Source organism: Rosa chinensis, chromosome 5, assembly GCF_002994745.2.
Source record: "Rosa chinensis cultivar Old Blush chromosome 5, RchiOBHm-V2, whole genome shotgun sequence".
NCBI classification, from domain to species: Eukaryota; Viridiplantae; Streptophyta; class Magnoliopsida; order Rosales; family Rosaceae; genus Rosa; species Rosa chinensis.
This window is the reverse complement of record NC_037092.1, coordinates 79,401,009-79,422,749: the sequence shown is the minus strand read 5'-3', so window position 1 is coordinate 79,422,749 and position 21,741 is coordinate 79,401,009. Positions and strand designations below refer to the sequence as shown.

General features: G+C 39.5%; 1 protein-coding gene and 1 long non-coding RNA gene across 11 annotated transcripts; one reads left to right on the top strand and one right to left on the bottom strand.

Moving 5' to 3' along the window:
* Positions 1-378: 378 nt before the first annotated feature.
* On the bottom strand, positions 379-7,528 carry LOC112166821 (DEAD-box ATP-dependent RNA helicase 20). Of its 10 annotated transcripts, none has more exons than XM_024303738.2 (16): positions 7,052-7,527; positions 6,671-6,763; positions 6,406-6,570; positions 6,225-6,320; positions 6,038-6,112; positions 5,527-5,688; positions 4,761-4,841; positions 3,687-3,785; positions 2,891-2,986; positions 2,190-2,321; positions 2,008-2,082; positions 1,647-1,736; positions 1,453-1,527; positions 1,061-1,307; positions 610-709; positions 379-524 (listed from the first exon to the last, which is right to left on the bottom strand). In XM_024303738.2, exons 1-14 carry the CDS (start codon positions 7,502-7,504, stop codon positions 1,131-1,133), a joined length of 1,869 nt encoding a protein of 622 aa, XP_024159506.1. In that variant the 5' UTR covers positions 7,505-7,527; the 3' UTR covers positions 379-524; positions 610-709; positions 1,061-1,130. The 10 variants fall into 10 exon arrangements, with proteins under 10 accessions (XP_024159506.1, XP_024159507.1, XP_024159505.1 ...); XM_024303739.2 differs by having other exon boundaries at positions 1,065-1,307; XM_024303737.2 differs by having other exon boundaries at positions 1,076-1,307; positions 7,052-7,526.
* A 12,279-nt stretch (positions 7,529-19,807) lies between these two features.
* LOC112167253 lies at positions 19,808-20,583 on the top strand. The gene is made up of 2 exons (XR_002923667.2): positions 19,808-20,081; positions 20,274-20,583. It is a non-coding gene; the product is annotated as an uncharacterized LOC112167253 (long non-coding RNA).
* Positions 20,584-21,741: the final 1,158 nt, after the last annotated feature.

Sequence of the window (21,741 nt, the reverse complement as noted above, 5' to 3'; positions counted from 1 at the left end):
AAGATTGCTTGGAAAAAAAAATTTTAATTTTAGGCATCAAAAGCTGTTACGTGAAAATACCACTTGTGCCTCTTTTCCAATATTAATACATCCTTGATTAGCATACTAGTATATGCATAAACAAGGTCAGCACTCAAAACAGAGTCGATACTAAAGAAATAAATGCCACTTCTATGCCCATGCACAACGTTTGATGGGCAATGTCGAAACCGATATGCCAAAAACAATTACAGATAACGATACATCATAGTTAATGAAATAGTAATTTCATGAGTTGATATGGTGTAAACTATCTCGCAATTACAGATTACGGATCACCTCAGATTTGACTCATGTTAGGCGCATAGCCAAAAACAATTCAAGCGAGGCACAGGATAGTGATGAGAAACTGTGAAATCACATGCCTTTAGCAAACCCATTATTGGGCCAAATATTTCATTGCACTACAGAGTACAAACATCCCAAGTGAACTTCCATTTTTAAGATATACAATGCCAGACTCCTACAAGCCAACCCTACAATCTCTAAAAGTATCGACCACGTTAGTCCTTGGCACAGGTACTAGGTACATCGATGATGTAAAGCAACAGCTCCAAAAAGCTAACTTACAAGGTACATCGATGATGTAAAGCAACAGCTCCTAGAAGCCAACTTACAAGGAACTAATCGTCTTCAAATTGCAGTCCGAGCACCAATTAGAAGCAAATGGCTACAGATGAATGTTCCTTGGATCAGTAAACTGTAGCATACTTGCAGGATAAGCATGCATAAATAGAATAGGCACATATATACAAATTAATGTTGGATCTGTAAATTGTAGCAAAGTTGAAAAATGAGCATCCATAAACAGCACAAGTAATTATATAACTGGAGAAAGGTACATGACCTATTTTACAATCCAGACTCACTCTTTCCTTTTTCAAGTACTTGATACTTTTTTAGTAAATTTAACACAAAAGACGAAAAAAGGGAGTGTAGATTTCAATTGATGCAATAATTGTAGCAAAGTTGCAAGAATGCATGCACAACGTGAGATAGAGGGAGAGAGAGCAGATCTAACCTACATCTTACTAACCTCAAAACCTAGGGGCCCCATGCATCAATCTTGATTGCACCAAAGGTGGACTTCATTAGTCGTCCCAAGCACTATCTGCTGCACCCTCTGTTTGATTGTCCGGTTCAGAAACCATGAACTTATACTTGTCCTCAATGTTTATTGATGTGGGCCCCATACTTGAAGACTTGGATAGAGAAACCCTAGCTTGCTTGTGAGCAGCAGCTGCTTCTCTTTCTTTCCTTCTTGCAGTCTAATAGTCAATAGCAAAAATCATTACGATTTACAAATGTAATATAAGAAGGTTTTCTTTTTCCTAAACAAATTATCCAGAAATGAGAAAAAAAGCGAGCATTACGTCAAGAATTGACTGTTCATAAATAGCAAAAAAGCTGTACCTTCCCCGTAGCAAAAGCTAGAGCATTCCCAGATCCCACATCAGCTATTGCTTTCTTTATATTCGCCACAAGGAACTACAGAGGGTCACCAACAATAATCGAATCAAAAGTCATATTTTGACATTTCCGAGTGAGCAGGCTTCAAAACGAAGGAAGAAAAGATATGTGTACAGAGAAGGCAGAAAAGAAAGTACCATATCACGATCAGTGTAGAAGGAAGTAGCTTGTCCCATTGATCCCGCTCTTCCAGTCCTTCCAATCCGGTGTACATAATCTTCCATGCTCTATATTGAGGTAGCCATAACTGAAGCTTCAGGTTTGCTATTTCACAACAAAATTAATAGCGACTGAAAAGACCAGGCTAACGAAAAGACCAGGCTAGGTTTATGATCGAAAGTTGAAGATTTGATTGTACCAGCTATTTAAATACCAAAGATAACCACCTATCGAATTCAGAATAGGTGGAAATGAAACCCAATTTCAAATGGCCTTCTATGTTGGGCTAGTAGATTTCAGATATAACTCAACCAAGATTTCATTTACAACCAGATATACCTTCGGAAGATCCAAATTGATAACGTGAGCAACTCCTGAGACGTCCAAACCACGAGATGCAACATCGGTGGCAACCTGCATGCAGGGTGTCAATTTGATAAAGACATATGGATATTCTAAAAGCTCCCCTGCATTCAAGCAGGATTAAAAGAAAAATTGGAAAATCAATGCACAAGACGAACCAAGATGTTGGTAGTGCCTTTTCTAAATTCACGCAGAGCAGCCTCTCTTTCAGTTTGAGTACGTCCACCATGAAGAGCAACTGCATGCAAACCTTGTGCTACCAAAGCTTCAGCTACATCATCACAGCGTGTCTACATGCAGCCCAAATTCAATGTTAAAAAAATTATGAGTACAGAAGGAAAATGAAGTCGCCCCAGAATTAGATGTATTGATGCCAATTGCGCCTCACGAGCATATAAAATCATAAATAATCCTATAGAATCTGACACTAGAAACAGGAAAATGTCCATGTTACAATTTGAGAACTCAGTTTGAAAAGAGCATACTATTAACTGAAAGATTATTTCTCCATTAAGTCCTAATTGAACTTCTTTCTATTATTCACCACATTAAAATTCAAAATAGACATTGATTGCAAGATCTGGACCAGTTCATAAATTGAAAATGTAAAGTCAAAAATGGACTTGCCACTGCCTTGTTAGGCAGGACCCTCACGTTTTAAAGCAATCCATAAATGAGTTAGCCGACTTATACAGATTAAGATGTGATCATGTGAGGCAAGATAAACAGAATAATTTTGTTCCTCAATTATTCAAAGCCATTTCAGACAAAACAAAACATTTATAGCCATGACATCATTAATAATAACTTGAAAAGGTGTGGTAACAATTAAGTGATTAGGGCATGGAGCAATATATACCTTCCTTTCAACAAATACAATAGTTAAGGGAAATGGATGTCCAGCTCTTTCAGCTCGAGATGACTCCTCTACGAGCAAACCCAGAAGCCGATCAGTCTACACAGACAAAAGACCATCATAGAGTTACTTTGAGAAAAAAAACAAAAAAAACAAAAAAACTCAGAATAAAACCGCAGACAAGACTGATACTAAATGGATTAAAAAAAAACTTAGTTACATTATATTTGTCCAAGATATGAGTACCAAGCACACGAATACCCAAAGGAAAAATATATATATATATATATATATATATATATATATATCTTTCCAACTAAATAATACATAATATAACTAACCACATTCAAGTCTTTAACCACCACCTTCAATATACACTATATTTGTCCAAGATATGAGTACCAAACACACGAATACCCAAAGAAAAAAAAAATCTTTCCTACTAAATAATGCATAATATAACTACACATTCAACTCTTTAACCACCACCTTCAATTTACACAAAATTGCAAAAAATTGAGCTTGTCTAGGAGAAGAATCCAACCTAGAAGAGTGATTAATACCATGGCGGCATCCAATCAATCGTTGTAAAACACTGATAATGTTTTAAATTATACTGTATAAATGCAAATCGGAACAAAAGTGACTGAATACTGAGTGAGTAGACTTAAAGCCAAGAAAAACCATAGACCCCGCCCCCACCCCCATCTCACACCCAGAAGATTAAAAAATAAAACATGTCAGACACTCAGAAAGAAAGTTATAGACACAAATGATTCTTGTGCAGGTGCAAACCAACCTTCTCACTGTCAGGAACCTTCTCCAAACTCTGAGTTACATTTGCTGTAGGGCTACTCACTTTTCCCACCTTCACTTGCACTGGATTAGTCAAATATTCCTGCAGTTGGAGGAAAGAAGGCAGGAGAAGTCTTTGTCAAAATTGTCCATGACAGAATTAACTAAATCGAGCGAAGATGGCACAGTATCCTTGTCAGAAAATGGAAAACTACAAATTCATTTTGGAATTAGGAATAATATTACTTTGCACTAATAAGGAAGAAAGCAGTAATGGTTTTTGATACGTTCAAGACTGTCTGCATGTTCCAGATCAAAAACGTTATGATATTTCTTTATCTTTATGTTTATTCTTTTGAAAAGAAACAAAATAGATTGGAAAAGTGGTCACTAGAAACACTATTATTTCACATGGATATATAAAACAGAACCAAGTGCAGACAGGTTGTGCATCTCAAGAAAAGATAAGGTAAAACAAAAAGGTAGAAATTGCGGTAATTTTCAAGATCTCATATAGTTCAAAGTGCAAAATACATGAAAATTACCTGTACAAATATATAATATGGTAAAACAAAAAGGTAGAAATTTCAATGAACCACTATGACAGCTTCCCTTAATCAGAAATTATGCTTTGGAATTTTTCAGTAGTAAAATCAGATTTATGGATCACGGTATAATAATGAAGAAATTGCAAATAATATACAGCTTGATTAAAAGGGTTGATCTCCCATATGGTTAAAAGTAAAGACTCCAGTGAAGTGCTTATGGTGTTAATAACTTTTAAGGTAATAAATAAGGAGGCAAAAGCAAATTTTGAGGGAGTAAAAGTTGTACGACGCAATACTTCCCAAATTGAATACACATGGTGAAACTCTGCTCATATGGGAGCAGTAGTATAGAAATTTATACATACATATATTGGCACAAATTTTGTAATACTTATGTAGCACTTAGATTCCAGAGCCAGCTATAGCAATGACATGACTATTAATTGATTAAAAAATGTACCAATGATTACCTTTCTAATTGTACAATTCACAAAAACTCGTAAAAGAAGGAAACTAGAGGAAAATCTTACCTGGGCTAACCCTTCAATCTCTTCAGGCATAGTTGCACTAAACAGCAAAGTTTGATGCTTTTCAGAAAGGTTCCGCATCACCTGAAAAAGCATGAAAATATGTGAAAACAGGGACTCAGATGATTGTGGTCTAGACTCAAGAAGATTCACTCTCCCTCATACATTTTAATACATATATAGGGAGGGGGAGTGCAACCCTTAGATGCATGATGTCACACAGCAGAGTATCAACTCATATATATGTATCAGATAACTCATTTCAGTGTTGCAGAAATGCTCAGTCAATATATAATATGTTTCTTAGATAACAACGAACATGTTTTGTAAAGTACAGATATATAAAGGACACATATCGTTGTACAGACCCCAACTTCACTCAAAATAAAACCCAATTTGCAAAAATTGAGACAAAGGTCATGTAAGTTTATATACCACCAAGGTCACAGCTTTTCCGGATAAACAATTTCTGTCTTCCTACTACCCATTTTTTCCTAATTAAAGGTAACTTCTCACAAGACAGAAGATACAAGTCACAAGTAGACATCCATATTGAGTACCGTACCTCTTTCAGTTTGGCAATCATTAAAGGAGAGAAATACTCATAAAAACAAAATGATGAAAAAGTTAAACACGAACACTATGAGCTCAAGAACTTAAAAACCTAGGCGAAAATCAAGCCACTGTGACAGTATGGCATAAATTTGGAAAAAATAATTTTAAATTATAAGAAACATATTAGGGTAAAAAAAGTTGAGAGAAATTATACCTCTCTTATCTGTGGTTCAAAACCCATGTCAAGCATTCTATCAGCTTCATCTAGAACAACAAACGAAATTCTAGACACAGAAGTGTTCCCTTGCTGTAAATGATCTATGAATCTTCCAGGAGTAGCAACCACAATATTAACTCCTGCTCGAAGCTCAGATCTCTGTCATTTCATCCAAATGAGGTGACATAAGTGAAAATTAAGAGGACATAATGTGTTCCGTAAAACATAAATCAACAAAAGAAAATATGAGAGAGAGAGAGAGAGAAGCGCTATCAGTATTAGTATAGGAGAAAGAAAGGGAGGCACCAGGGAGCAGTAAAAAGAAATAAATATTTGAAAGCTTAATACAAGAGAAGCACTGAATCAGAGTCCTAGCACACACCTAGCTGGCAATATAAAATAAAAAAGACAGGATAATCGCGGATGAATTTTCCTTTTCATACAGCACCTAGATTAGTCAAACAATTTATAAAAATAGACTTTGAAGTTATTATGCCAAACCAGTCACCTGCTCAGCTATGTTGGTCCCACCCACAACTATTGCAGTTTTGAAGGACTCGAGAGATTTACTAAAAGCCTTGACCTGCAAAATACAAATGATAACTTAGCACCTGATGACAAGTATAAAGAAATAAATTTCAAACCAACTCCTAAAAACTCATAATAACACCAGTAAGCTTAAGCAGATATACTACCTCTTCCTCTATTTGTTGTGCAAGCTCTCTAGTTGGGGCCAGTACCAATGCTAGTGGTCCATCACCACGCTGAACGGGAGGTTGAGCCAAACAATGCTGCGCATTAAAGGAAATTAAAACATAATATAAAACAAATCCACTTAGTAGGCCACACAAGAATATCAAATATGATGACTCAAACCTGTATCATAGGAATGGCAAATGCAGCTGTTTTACCACTACCAGTTTCAGCGCAACCTAATAAATCCCTTCCACTGAGGGCAACTGGCATGGCTTGAGCTTGAATTGGTGTTGGCATAGTGTATCCATGAAATGCTATATCCTTCATAATGCTAGGGTGCAAACACTGAAATAGCAGAACAATAAGTCCATTTATAAAAAAATCACTAACTAGGCCAAACAAAACCAGAAAAACAAATCTCGTTTAAGGAAACACGAAGATTCACCATATCTGTAAAAGACTCAATTGGTGCCGGGGGAGGAGCAGAGTCTGGACTAACAGAAACATCCAAATTAAGCCGCAAACACACCTCCTCAATCTGCACATATAGGAGACAATCTAATTCATAAATTCCAGCTATCAAACTTGACCTAGGAGCGAATAGGCACAACTATCAGCACCTTGCTTATAATCACTAGCATAAATTGGAAAAATCCTATCACAATTTACACAAAGGTGATATAGATACACTGAAAATGAGAATAAATGCCAATGGCAATTTGAAAACCTAAGCTAATCAATTCAGTAATTCAAATAAGAGCGAACGCGGAAATTGCAACAAGAACTGAAACCGAAACGCATAGGAAGTCCGATAAGGGATTCGAACCAGTTCCGGCTTCATTCGGAGGACCCGTTCCGACGGCTTCCACTGAGGGACGACGGCGTCGGGCGGGGAGATAGCTCGGTTGGCCGGCGAGTGAGCGGCGGAACTCCACCGGGAGCCATTGGAGTGCGAGAACGAGGAGAATGAAGCAGCGGACGACTTGTCGTTGTTGTTGGAGTGAAAGTTGGAGGAGGAGTAAGAGAGCTTGCTCCGATCAGCGTCGGTTCCGGAGGAGGTTCTGGTGGTGGCGGTGGTAGTGGTGGTGGTGGTGGTTGAGGTTGAGTTTCTCAGGTGAGGAGGCACATACGACATCGTTTTGCTTTGACGGGGAAGTTTCTCCGGAGTCGGATTTATGCGGCGACTGTGAGTGAGAGTGAGTGAATGAGTTGAAGTGTGAAATACAGGAAAAAAACGAGAGGTTCGTGCTCGGCCAATCTCAAAAGCTGAAGGGATCATAAATGTTCAGACTGTTGCTACCTTGAGCGTTGGTGGGCTATATACGGGCCCGTTTTGGGTCTCTGCGGGCTTTTAAGTTATCCAGTGACATGTATGCCTATGGCACTGGAAGGAGAGAGAATCGAGGTTGTGCTATGGTTTTTTGATCTCATCAATGTCGCTTCCATTTGAGTAACGGTTTCTTTTTATTAAATGGAGAATGATAGTCGATTTTTTTATTCGAGAAGGGGTCAAATACGGTTGTCCTTAAGCCTTTATTATAAGGGGCCGTGACCACTTACTTAATTTCAGCTTAGAAATTGCCTACTTCCACTAAGAGTTTTTTAACCCCTTTTACTCAATCTAACAGTATTGGACAGTAATACCCTTATTTTAATTAAAAAATTACTCTCCTATCATATTCTCTCTCTCTCTCTCTCTCTCTCTCTCTCTGGCATGGCGTAATATTTCCAGAAGCAGCGGCAAATGGAGGAGGCGCCGATCGAGTGGTTCTGCGTCGCCGAAGAAGGCGCCGATGAAGACCGAAACAGAGGAGGTGTTTTCCGGGTCGGCAATGAGGCCTCGACGGTGATTGCGTGACTCATCGTTTGCGGCGGCGAGGGGCGAGATGGCGGAGGTGGCGTTTGACTGGTGGAGCACGTCGAGGTCGCAGAGCTGGTTGGTGACGAACGCGGCGGACATGTCGAGGTCATTCTGCATGTAGAGCTTCCCGCCGGTGAACGACCGGGGCTGAAGCACGAATTGACCTTGATTTGGCTTAGGCGGAGGTCACCTGTTCGTTGGGCCGAACCCGGGCCAGGAAGGCTCAGAATGAGCTTCCGGTGAGCGATGTGGTGGATCTAATGAGCGACGACGAGCCTAGAAACGATGTGGCGGAGTCGAAGGTCACTGAAGACGAATTGAAGAACGGTGTTGTGGAGATGGTTATGGATAATGAGCAAAACGTTGGGTCTGTTGGTAACGAAGATGAGGCAGTAGACACATTATTGACCCCCAGTAGACTTTGAAATGAGGGACAGGGATCACTATAGTGTTGTGTATTGATAAGTTACCTGTTGTTTTCTGTGTATTAAAGTCAAATTATCTGTGAATCCTACAAAATGGTGCATTTTTGGTGGTCTATTGGGGGCAGTAGAGACATTGGACTTTGTATTGGGGGGCAATAATATGATTATTGGGAGCCAATAATATGATTATAAATTGATCAATTGTGCATGTAGTGTATTCATTTTGGTTTTGGGAGTTCATACAATTCACTCGACAGCAATAATATGATTTTTGGGAGGCAATAATATGATTTTTGGGGGGCAATAATATAGTTACTGGATATTATTAGGGACCGGTCGCCGGATTCCGGTCACTGTTCGCCGGATTCCGGTCACGGTCACCGAATTCCGGTCACCGTTCGCCTGATTCCGGTCACCGGTCGCCGGCGCCCTGCCACTGGTCACCGGAGGCCGGCAAGGTGGAGGATGACTTCTCCCTCTAAGTGAAGAGAAAATATTTCAAACAGTACCCGAACTAAGGCCGACTCCTAACTTCAGTACCCGACTATGCAAAACTATCACTTTGGTATCCCAAGTTTGAAGTCCGACCTAAGAATGGTATACGCCGTCCATCACAGAGTTAAGTCTTTGCCACGTGGCAAACCATGAGGGCCCTCAAAATATGCCACGTGGTTAGTTAGTTAACGCCGTGATGGACGGCGTGTACCATTCTTGGGTCGGACTTCAAACTTGGGGTACCAAAGTGATAGTTTTGCATAGTTGGGTACTGAAGTTAAGAATGAGCCTTAGTTCAGGTACTATTTGTAATATTTTCTCCTAAGTGAAAAAGAAGGAGAGGGCAAAAAAGTCTCAAAAAAAAATAAAAAAGAATTAATTGGGTAAAGGGGAAATAATCCCTTAGAGTGTTTTGGATTTAACAGTTGGTGGAGCAAGTGGGCAATTTTTAGCCTAAAATCGGGTAAATGATCATTTCCCCTTATTATAAATGAAGCTGCAAAATATAAGGAAATACATTGAGCCTAAACCCTAAATTACGATAACCATCAAGAGAAGATGTTGAGTTAATAACAGGAATCCTAACTAAAAACATGCATTCTAACAAGCACTAACTAGTGAAAAGTGTTCTACAAGCTACTTCATTCACTTTATAATTGTGGTGCCATTACCGGAAAGAAATTGTTTACGTGAAACCATAAGTTACTACTATTATCAACCTTCCTAATTTGTTGTCACCGGAAAAACACTCTGATAGCACTGAGCCTCATCCTGTTAATGGAAGGTTGCGACTATCTGACAAAGTAAGGAATCCGCCGCCTAACCAGAGCAGACAAGGCACCCAAGGTGTACAACCTAAGACAAAGCCCGCATCTCCCTACCATTAAGCGATAGGTACTTATTATTGGCACAAAGTCACAACCTAGTAAAAGTAAAAAACAAAACAAATAACAACAAAGTACTACCTAGACCCAGAGTCAAAGCTTGGGCCTAAGCACCCTAATGTAAAGCCTAGGCCCAAGCCCGAAACAAAGGTGCAAGGATAGATCTTGAGCCCACTAGGCTAGCCCAGCCCACCTTCTACATAGCCACCACCTCCAACCTCCCCCTACCGCCTCTGCCGCCCTACTATCCCCATCGATCAGTCACCGTCACACCGCTGTCCCCTTCGCACTAGCCAGAAGCTTCCCTCATGCATCACCACCAATAACCTGCCTAGAATCGAATACATGTGATAACCACATTCACTTCCAAACAGGGCAGCCATAGACCTAGGATCACTTAATCCCAACCATGCTGTACTTGTATAAGCATTTGCCTAAGCATAATTAGCTACAATGAGCCACTCTCATACTGCCACCTGCGATACCGACAACTATCGAGGGTATAACCTACGGAAACATACCCAAACAGGCTATCACCTGAGCCCCGGCTCATCCCGAGATCACAGCTGACGCGCCGCGCCAAGATCACCTCGCTGAAGCATCAGAAGCTCTGAACTGAAGCATATCAGTCCCACATTGAAAACAAGGAAGAGATCAGTCTCTTTCAAACCCATAAAAGGTCCACTCTTCTCTCCTCATTAATTACACATTTACTACTTACCTAATGTTATTCTGTCAACACAAATACATTGACTGACTTAGGCATCGGAGAAGAGAAGACCGCCAACCGCAGTCTCCCTCTGACGCCTTTTGTATTTCATTTAACAGATAGCGGAAGCAACAAGGATATCGCAAGTAGTGGTTCGCCCCTCGAACTAGCGTTGACCAAGGTTTGGCTACCGTTGAATCTTAGACATCAACACATGCCTCTACCAACCCACTGCGAAGAACCAACCAAAAGACAACCCCGTGTAGCACTCAATCTCCCACCAGAAATTCGTCCATCCGCGAGCCCACTACCACCAAGCCTACCGCCACCTTGATCAAAGCCTGTGTCGCTCACCCAATCCACAACCCTAGCTTGCAAGAGTCGAATACCAACTCCCCAACAATCCCAATCTCTCCTGCCACCTCTTGCATCCCATGTTCGCCTGCCATAAAAGCTAGTCCGACTACAGCGTCGCTGCATCCATGGACACGCCATCAGACAGAGGAAAATTTATCGAGAAAAAAACTCTAGCTCTGTTTTCTTTGGTTACTATATTTTCTTTCCTAGTTTTTGGATTGTCAAATTTAGAAATGCCTAATTTTTTTTGTTGGGAGAGAAATGTTTTCAAAGAAATTTTATATGCACATCCCTACCTACTTAATACACATCCCTAATTTTTTGTTCAATTTTTCTCTTAAAGTTTCTCTTATGCCCCTCTTTACTAATTAAAAATAAAAATCTGAGCATTAGTCTTCTCTCAAGCTATGTCCAAACTCTTCTTCTTGCTGCCCATATTGACATTTCTAACAAATTTTAGTAGTTCATAAATATTGGGATTTCTGGCTCTAATGTTCAAGGTCCTTCACATCAAAATTCTTGGTAAAGGGAGAGTTTCAAGGTTTATTAATTAGGACTAAATACTGTTTAGTCCTTGAGCTTTTGACTATAAAACACTTCAATCTCTGACCTTCTAATTTCACACGTTTAGTCCTTGTACTTCAAAATTTCTAACCACTAGGTCCTCTCCTTCTAAAACCTCCGTTAAGTAGCTGACGTGGTAATTTTTTGACACCAAAATATCTATTATGCCCTTAGTTCTTTTTTTTTTTAATAATTTTTTTTTTCTGTTTTTTTTCCTTCCTTTTTTTCTCTTTCTTCTTCCTTCATCCGGCTCCACGAAACCCACCTCTGTTCTTCATGTGAGAAGAAGCTCGAGCTCACCCACTCCGAAACCCACCTCTATTCTTCAGTTTTCCTTTCTTTCTTTCTGATTTTTCTTCATCTATTCGATTCCTCCTTCCTCAGATCCCTCTCTCTCTCTCTCTCTCTCTCTCTCTCTCTCTCTCTCTCTCTCTCTCTCTCTCTCTCTCTCTCTCTCTCTCTCTCTCTCTCTTCTTGGTTCTCAGAAAAGGGAAAAGCAGTTTCCCTTCTCCATCTTCCAACCCAACACGGCTAAGAAATCTCAATCCCCAATCTCCAAATTTTCCTCAAAATTAAGCCAAAGCGGCGAAAGCCCAATTCGTTTTAGGGGTGAGGCTGAATAGGGGTGAGTCGATTTGGTGGAGTTGGGTGACTCAAAGCCTCAAACAATCAAACTCATCTCTCGATTCAAAACCCAGAAACTCACCTCAAATTCCCAAAGGTGGGTCGGTTAATGGAGGGTGGTTCGGTGACAATTGCGGCGACGGAGGGACAGGATTTGATCTTGCTTTTGGGGAGCTGGGTTTTGTGCGGACTGGTCAGTGCCTACGTAGGAGCACTTTTTGACTCCCACAGCATTGAGAATGTTCAGCAAGTCGTCGACGAAGGTGTCCAGGTTGGTATTGCGGTTGAAATCGAAGTAATCGGGGTTGACGCTTTCGGCTCAAACGAGGTCGTATAGAACAATGCGATAGTAAGGTTTGAAGAAAGGAAGAATGCGACCCCAAGCGGATTGGTCAGTGCCGAAGCCATGGGCCAGGACCAGATACTGCTTGCCCGACCCGGTTACCCGGACATTCAGAGCTTCCAAGATTCTGGTGTTGCTGGGCATGTTTGTAGAGGGAGGTGAGGCTAATAGACTTAGTCTTTTGTGTATGTGGGAAATGGGAATTATGGATCCGTTAATGGCTACTGTATGTGGTTGTGAGTTGTGAGAAAATTAATGGGGAATAGGTTATAGGTAGGCGAGTGATGAGTAGGTGTGTGCGTTTGGTTTGGTTTCTGGTGCTTGGAGAGTTTGGTATTTATAATTTTGTATTGTCGAGGAAGTATATGGGCAGGACGAGATTTGATCTTGTTTTTGGGTGTGGTGGTGTTGTCGCCGCCGCCGTTGGAGGAGCAGGAGAGAGCGGATGCTGAAGTGGGTGAGCTCGGGCTTCTTCTCACATGAAGAACAGAAGTGGGTTTCGTGGAGCCGGAAGAAGGAAGAAGAAAGAGATTAAAAAGGAAGGAAAAAAAAACAAAAAAAAAATTTATTTTAAAAAAAAAACTGAGGGCATAATAGACATTTTGGTGTCAAAAAATTGCCACGTCAACTATTTAACGGAGGTTTTAGACAAAGAGGACCTATTGGTCTGAAATTTTGAAGTACAAGGACTAAACGTGTGAAATTAGAAGGTCAGAGACTGAAGTGTTTTATAGTCAAAAGCTCAAGGACTAAATAGTATTTAATCCTATTAATTATTATGGTTCTCTTCTTTGTGATTTATATGGCTTCTTGGAAGAATGAGACTGTTGCAATAATTCAAGTACTAAGAAAAGTTTTTGTCATGTAAAAGAAATTAACAAGGATAGTGGTGGAGAATAAGAATGTGATTCCTATTGGATTACTTATGAGATTTAGCCTCCCTCCCCCACTTCAACCTCATCGTCTCGTACTCCCTATGCATCAATGTTCATCAAATTCATAGCAAGGCTGCTTACCTAAGGGACTGTGAAGGACAAGTGCATCTGACGGCTAAGGATAAATGCATAGTTTAAGTTATTGTAATTTCAGCATTTAAATATAAGTATCATTTGGTCTAGTGACATTAGTCTTCCATTTGTAAGTGGGAGGCTGTGAGTTTGACTCATAAAAGACTAGTTGTTATAATTTGTGTTTGTTGATTTAATACAAAAAATTCAGCGTTTAAATTTAATACATATGGCTGAGATCCACTTGTGTCTCACAGTCTCTTAAAAATGTCTGTTAGGTGAGGAACCTAATATTCATAGAAAGGAAAGAAAAAAAAATTTGATGTGAAGATATACTTTCATGAGAATTGTTCCCTCAATTTAATTGTTTTAGTGTGTTTTTTTATATATATTTTATTTATAAGATAGAAAGGCAGTTTGGGAATATGAAAAGTTCAAAAATCTGACAGAGAAGTGAGATGTGTATTAAGAAGGGTGCTCTTGTCATGAGGACCACTAAAATGAGAACTAGTTGATGACTTTTTTGTGAGACTCATTTTTCGATTAGAAAATTACACACAAGTGTCATTTTAAAACTTTAATTAGTTATGAGGCCACACAACTCTTTTTGTCTTCATAAGGCCACTTTCACTTTCACCTTCAAATTATTTTGTCTCTTACAATTTCACCCTTCCACTTAACAAAACGTCAAAACCAACTGAATAGGATATCATATCCATTTTCTTCAAAAAAAAAAAAAATATCCATCGTTCTCTCTTTTCTCTCTCTTGTCGGCGATTCAACGTTCTCTCTCTCTCTCTCTCTCTCTCTCTCTCTCTCTCTCTCTCTCTCTCTCTCTCTCTCTCTCTCTCTCTCTCTCTCTCTCTCTCAATCTCTCCGATGAGCTCGTTCGCCTCTTGCCATGGTTGTCATCCATGGCGTCGCCGACGAAGAACATCTCCAACGTCAGAAGCTCTCCCTGGGCGGCAACCAACGATTGCGCAGCGAAGCTCAGCGCTTGCCGGACGATCTGGACGGAGAGAAGCCTTGTTGCGGATGGGAGCGAAACGAGACGACATCATTTCACCACCTCCTCCTCTTTCTCCCGCTTTTTCTCTGATCTCGACGCTGATCCAAAGCAGATTTGATGGGACCTCGTCATTCGATCAATATATGTCGCCGGCCAAAATTCACCACTGCCGGTCAGAATTCTAAATTATCTATCTATTATGCCTCCGGCGAGGAGACCACCTTAACAATCGCTCACCTTCGCCGACACTCTCAGTCTTAGAGAATAAAATGAGGTTCGTCTTCTTGGCTTCTTGCCTAGGCTAGGGTTTTAACTGAATTTGGAGATTCTAATTTGGATCTGGATATGATGGAATTGGAATTGACTAGGTGCATTTGATTCTGCTCTCTTCAAATGGAATTGAACTGGTATACGATTATATGATGAGAAAATCGAAGCATGGAGCTGGAGCTAGAGCCGGAGCCGGAGCTTTTCTTCTTTAACTGCTTCGTAGATCCAGCTAAAATCTGGAATCCTCCAGTGGCGGCGACGACAGCACGAACAGTTTCTTGAGGTTATGGCGGACCCGAGCCTCCTTGCTCTTCTCCGGTTTGGCTGAATTTGTGCCTAATTGCAATTGTATTTGGTTGAAATCAGAATGTTTTGATTCAAACATTTGACATTGTAAAAGTATACTTGTTTTGATGTTTTAGAGTGGCTTTTGTATCAGTTAATAATAGCTATCTCAGATGTTGGGAGTAACTTTGATAGCTATGTTTATGTTAGTATCTTTTCGACATGATGTCAATAGCTTATATTTTCATTTTCATTATTTTAAGTTAGCAGCTCCGTGTAATTGTTCTAGTGGCATTTCAATATAGTGATAGTAGCTTTCCTATTTATGTGTCTATATTAGTATATTTTCAAGCTAATGTCAATATATATATATATATATATATTTTTTTTTTTTCAAATCAGTAGCTCTCTGTAACTATTATAGTGATTTTCTATCATAGTGATCATAACTTTCTGTACCTATGTTAGTAGCTCTCTAATGTTAGTGAAAGTAGCTTTTGGTGTTGGTGAAAGTAGCTTTTGGTGTTGGTGAAAGTACCTTTTGCTGTTAGTGAGAGTTGTTTTCTGTTGCTGACGAAAATAGCATTTGTTGCTGATGAGAGTAGCTTTTGGTATTGGTGACAGTATCTTTTGTTGTTGGGGATAGTAGTTTTTCGTTTTGGGGAGCATAGGTTTTTTGGTAAGGCGTAGCTTTTGTTGTTGGTGATAGTAGCTTTTGTTATCTCGCCGGAGGTTGCCGGAAATCGCACCAGAGTAGCTTTTGTTGCTAGTGACAGTAGCTTTTGTTGCTAGTGATAGTAGCTTTTGTGACCTCGCCGGAGATTGCCAGGAATCTCATCAGAGTAGTTTTTGTTGCTAGCCACAGTACCTTTTGGTGTTAGTGACAGTAGCTTTTGTGGTCTTTGGAGGTCTGTTGAAGTTGGCCGGAGGTTGGCCGGAGACCCGCCGGAGTTGACCGGAGACCTTGCCGGAGAGGAGAGAGAATGATTGTTGACTTTGTACTCCAGTGGCATTTATGTAAATATGTTGGTTTTCAATATCCAAAATATAACACTTTTTTAATCTAATGGCCTTATGAAGGGAAAAAACTAATTGGTGGCCTTATGGCTAAAAAAATATTCAAAGATGCACTTATATGTAATTAACCCTTTTTCGATCACATTTTTGCAAATTAACAGTTAGTTATTTAGATATTTATGTGTAGATCATTTATGCAATTTTTCAATCAAATTAAAAATCGTTAAGGCGTTCATAATCATAATTTATCAGTTATGAACATGAACGGTTCATGTTTGATAGATTTAGTTTATCTATTGATCTTATATAATTCGGTACCTTAACAATTAGCAATTTGGAAGAAAATTTCTAGAAATGATCCACTTATACATACATAAACATGTAACAGTTGATTTATATATATGTGAATGTGTATATAATTTCTCATGTTTTAAAACTTGATCAAATTCTAGTAGAAAGTAAAAAGTCAAGCTATTGTCAATATGGCAAAGGTGTGATCCTTATTTTAAAAATGGCAAAGGTGTGACATTGTCATAAATGGGTCACACATCATTCTCGCCTTTAAGCTAGTTTTATGATCCCAATGTGGGGTATAATTGTATTCATTTGTGCATTACTAGACAAAAGGCTTCACACGAAACCTCTCAGACGACGTAACACTGTTTTCCGTGGTGTGAATAATTTCTCATTATTGAGACGACGGTTGTAAAATTTCCGTCTTCTAATATGAATTCAACCAACGGGTGTTTTTCATGCTGGAATTATGTATTGCTTCAGAAGACGTTTATAAATGGAAGCGTGGTGTGAGGTTGAATTATTATAGAGGCGGCAAGTTTCTCACAATTTGGTATTCCTCAGCATGTAGTGGTGATACAATGGTTTGTTTAAAACCGTGGTATGAATTCATAGATTTGCAAGTGCAAAACATGTCCACCAACATTCCTTCTAACATTTCCCTCCATTCACCCCTCCAAATCCATTTCCCTCTTACCGGACAACAAGAGGCGGCAAAACTGAAAATTTTAAAGTGGCATTCAGACAACATATATGTGGAAAAACATGGTCTGATGCCTTGTACATATATGTGAATCAACATTAATGGCCGTGTCCTAGCTAGCTAGACAACTGCACTAGCATATATCCATTCAGACCAAATTATTAGAACACTACAGAAAAAGTCTTTCCAAAACTAATGCCTTAGCTTAGACCAGCCCACGCCTATACCCCAACACGGCATTCACTCCACAAAACCCCACAAATCGACTCACCCCGACTCTCTCTCCAACTCACTCCGACTCTCTCGCTGTCTGACTCACTCCACAGCCACCCCGACTCTCTAGTACCCAACTTTCGTGGTAGCATTCACTCTCTTTCCAAAACTCCACTGCTACTCTGACAATCTCTTTCCCAATCCCCGACTCTGAAGCCCTTGACCACGAATCCACCGCCTCCGAGATCTCTCTGGTACCCCTCCGATTCTCCCCTAGTCGAGCGAGCTGGGCGCTGGGAATAAAGTCGGCGGCCTAGGCGGGGCTGGACGGCTCTGGACGGTCGGAGCCTAGGCGCTTTCTCCCTTTCTGGGTTCGAAATCAAGAAGGAACGCCGCTCCTCGATCAGTCAATTCTCAGTCTCTCACCGAGTCTCCGGTCAGCTCTCTAGCTCTCTAGCTCGCCGGTAAATCGAATTTCTCTGGGTTTTTGTCTTTTAATAGAATTTCTGGGTTTCAATCTCACAATTTTTGATTTTCTGGGTTCGATTTTCAGGGCTTTCTGGGTTCGATTTCTGGGTTCAAGGCTTAAAGGTCGGTGATTCTTCAACCACGAAGCTTGGTGATTCACTGATTCTTCAAGCTCAATTTCTGGGAATTCTGGGTTCGATTTCTGGGTTTAAGGCTTGAAGCTCGGTTCAACCTCGAAACTTGGTGATTCTTCATGCTTGATTTCTGGGTTCAAAATTCAAACTCGGTGATTGACTGATAGTTGAAGCTCGATTTCTGAGTTTTGGATTCTGCAAGCTCGGTGATTTCTGGGTTTTGTGGTGAGTCATTGTCTCAACTCTCAAAGTATCAAACTGTGATTCTGTGAATGTTATAAACTGTGAATGTTATCAAACTGTGAGTCTGTGAATGTTTAGTTGTTGGGTATTGTATTGAACTATGATGAACTGATGACCGTGTTGTTGATGAGTAGTCAGAGCAGATGACTCATGGTTTCCGTTGTCTTGTAACTCTTGTTGTCTTGTTGAGTTGTTGATGAGAATCATGAGATTAAGTTTGATTGTTTGGACTGCTCTGTTTTGGTCCTTTTGGACAGTTTCTGTGAGTGTTTTGGTCCTTTTTATTCTGATGGTAATTGAATTTGTTGGGTTGCAGTGAGGCAGATGTGTATCTATTCGGTGGTTGCATTAAGTCGTGGAAAAACCTCTTTTTTGTGAGACCTGATGCTGTGTTTAATGGGAAGAAACCTTCAGTTTCTCATATCTTCTCTCAGTCTCTCTTTTCTTTCGTTTTGTCATGGAACCTGATGGTAAGTCCTCGATCTTCCTCTTCCTTTCTCTTTTTTCTTGTTCGCTCTATGTTATGGTGATTGGGATTTAGGTTTTTGAATTCTCGATCTCATTGAAAGTTAGGATATTAATTTGGGATTAATTTGTCAGGGTATGAGAATGTGAAATTGGGGGTTAGGGTTTCTGTTTCTCAATTTGAATTTATGTTACTAATGATTGTTGACAGATTTCTTCTATGTTTAATATGAGATTGGAGATATAGTTAAAGGGAGGACGGTGAGCATTGTGGAGGCACAGTTCGCGACAGCAAAAATGTCACGGTACCCGGTCTCGATTGTGGATAGCCAAGCCATTGCCCAGAACATAAGGTCAGCCCTCGTCAATTAAAGACTGCATTTGTTACATTCAAGGACGCCGAAGCTCTTGAAATCGCCCTCTTGTTATCGGTATATATGTACTCAAATTGCTTTCCTCTCTCTTGTAATTGAAGTCAGTGTGCTTAGTAATTCTATTCTCTTCATAAGAAATATTTATGTCTTTACTCTTTTTTTTTAATAGATTTTTTCTCTTAATTAAACTTGGGAACACTCGAGGTTTTATCTCATGTGCCTTATCAGATTATAGCCATCAGAGCAGGCATCTTCTTCAATGTATACTTTTAACGGATTTTGATTTTTGTTTGGGAGTAATTTTCAATGAGCATGCATCTTCTTCTGTTTGGCTATAGATATTCAAAAAAAGAACTTGCGTTTTGGATTGCAGGGAGCAACATTGGTTGATCAGATTGTGACTATCTGTTGAATGACCAAATAATGAGATGCCAGTAAGTTTACTTGAAAGTTGTCTGCAATTTGTTGTTTCCTTTGGCCAAAACTTGCAGTTTATTATTGCAATTTATGCAGGAAGTAAAAATGATGAAAAGTGCTGTTTGTGCTGCATTTGCTGAAAGAGTTTCATCAAATGCTGAGGTAGCTAATAACACCACCACACATCTAACACTTTTAAGAATTGTAACATGTTGAAAACAAATTCTATACAGGGAAGTAAGTACCTTTTTGCTGTATGTGAGATTTTGCCTGGAAATGGAAACAAGTGTAGAGAACTTATGACAATATTTTAGGGTCTTTATGTAGGTGAATGTCTAATTCTTTGGGCTTTTCAGTGACAGAAGGATGATTGAAATTGATTATGTTTTCCTGTTATTTTCGTGTTAACAGTAGAATCAATCATACTAAACTGTGAGTGAGAACTGTTGATTAGGTAGAATTATGTTTGATTGCGTGATCTTGATTTAAAGTCTAGCAAGAGAGCTTTACCCCTTTTGTATACTTGCACATTTTACCTTAGTATACATCCCTCTCTCACTTTGTCTAATTCCTAAGGTCACTTTGTTTATATATGAACATTTTGGTACTAGGTGTTGCGGATCCTGATGGAACTTGGCGAAACTGCAAGCTCAATATAAAGAACTGCTCATCCGCTCAGCTCAAAACCATTCAAAGTCAGTCTCACAAAAGACATTAATTTCTAATCTATAGTAGACCAATATTAGATCGTTGTTTACATGGCATTTAAATTCTGTTAGTATTTTACAGACTTCGGGTTGCTATCAATGGAATTTTATGGTGTAGTGGTTGTTTCAAATTTGTGTGTGCATTTTTGGCTTTGATATTGAATTTTTTGAAAGTTTCAGAGTTGGATTTGAATCTTGAGTACAAGCCAGATGTCAGGGAAGACTTAGAGGCTGTGGGGAAGAAACTTGAAGAATGCACCGGACAATCATGTGGAAGATGGAGCAGTGACGAAAGCTTTTGAAGTGATAGAGAGAAATTTGTTTAGGTAGAAGTTGTACTGAGGCTAGAAGTTGGTCTTTTTTGGGTTGGCCTTAATTGCAGTTCGCCTTATTTTGTGATCCCTTATTTTGTGGATACATCGGATCCATTTAGAATGCTATGGGATTATAACAGCTTTCTATTATGATTAAATTACCATTCTTTTGGTCATTTTTGCTTCCAGAATCTGAATTTTGCCATTACAACAATAGTAGGAAAATATGTCATTTGATGAGGTTTTTAGGGTACAATCAAACAAAATTTCTACAATTCAGACGACGGTTTGTATTGATATCATGGTCTCATATGTCATGGTACAACAGTTTGAGTTATATGTGTCGTGTGAAAGCACACATGCACTGAATTTTTAAGTCATCACACCACATTTTCCTAAAAAGTGTGGTCTGAGTAGAAGTCACACCACGCTAGAATCCTAAAACCGTGGTATGAGTGGAAGTCACACCACGCTGGAATCCTAAAACAGTGGTATGAGTAGAAGTCACACCACGACATATTTCTGTCGACAGCATGTCGGCAGATCTGCCGGTCCATCAGACGACGAAGTCAGCTGCAAACTGTCGACCCAATGATCGGTATACGACGGTTGAAAACCGTCGTCTGACAGCGTTTCATCAGACGACGCCTCGATAGACCACGGAAATGCAAAACGTGAGACGACAGTTTTAAACCGTTGTGTGAAGCCTTTTGTGTAGTAGTGGTGCTACATTATTTCTGAGCCATGCGTAAGAGATTAGGAATTAATAATGCACTTTTTATTTTTTTACTTCATATTAGTATTGGTGGTCTATAGATGAATTATGACAATTGTTATGTCAAATAGTCACCGTCAAGTATAAGGGGTACAAGTAATAGTATAGGGATTTAAGAAAGATTGTCGAACCCACGAGGATTGAATTCCTTTCATTATCTAGGATGTTAACCTAAGGAGAGCTAGAATATGCAGATGTACAATCACAAACCTAAATTCACAAGGAAATCTAGGGTCATGGTGAGTATGTGCATTGTGGTGCTAGTGAAATTGTTTGTTGGATAGAGTGGTGAATCAAATTAAAATAAATGCTCGAATGTAAACAAAACTTCTATAAATTAAACTAGTATTATAATTGATGAAGTTAGGAGTTGGATTGTCTACCACTAACCTCCCTTGCAAGTATTGAAGTTCAAATACAAGTGATGCTATTCTAATTTCCCAATTACCCTATTTGCATCCGGATAAGACTATAAAGGCTTAAACTCCTTTAATGTTATCAATTCCAACCGAATAAGTCTAGAATTAACTACCTAAGAACAAATCATATTGCTGGTTAT

Bases quoted from the DNA above. Each gene is read 5' to 3' on its own strand.
- LOC112166821 (XM_024303729.2), bottom strand. From the start codon at position 7,504: ATGATCCCTTCAGCTTTTGAGATTGGCCGAGCACGAACCTCTCGTTTT. The intron at 6,571-6,670 runs GTGAATCTTCGT...CTGCTATTTCAG, and splicing joins TTGAGTCTTTTACAGATATG to TGTTTGCACCCTAGCATTAT. The intron at 1,308-1,452 runs GTACAGCTTTTT...ATTGACTATTAG, and splicing joins TAGCTTTTGCTACGGGGAAG to ACTGCAAGAAGGAAAGAAAG.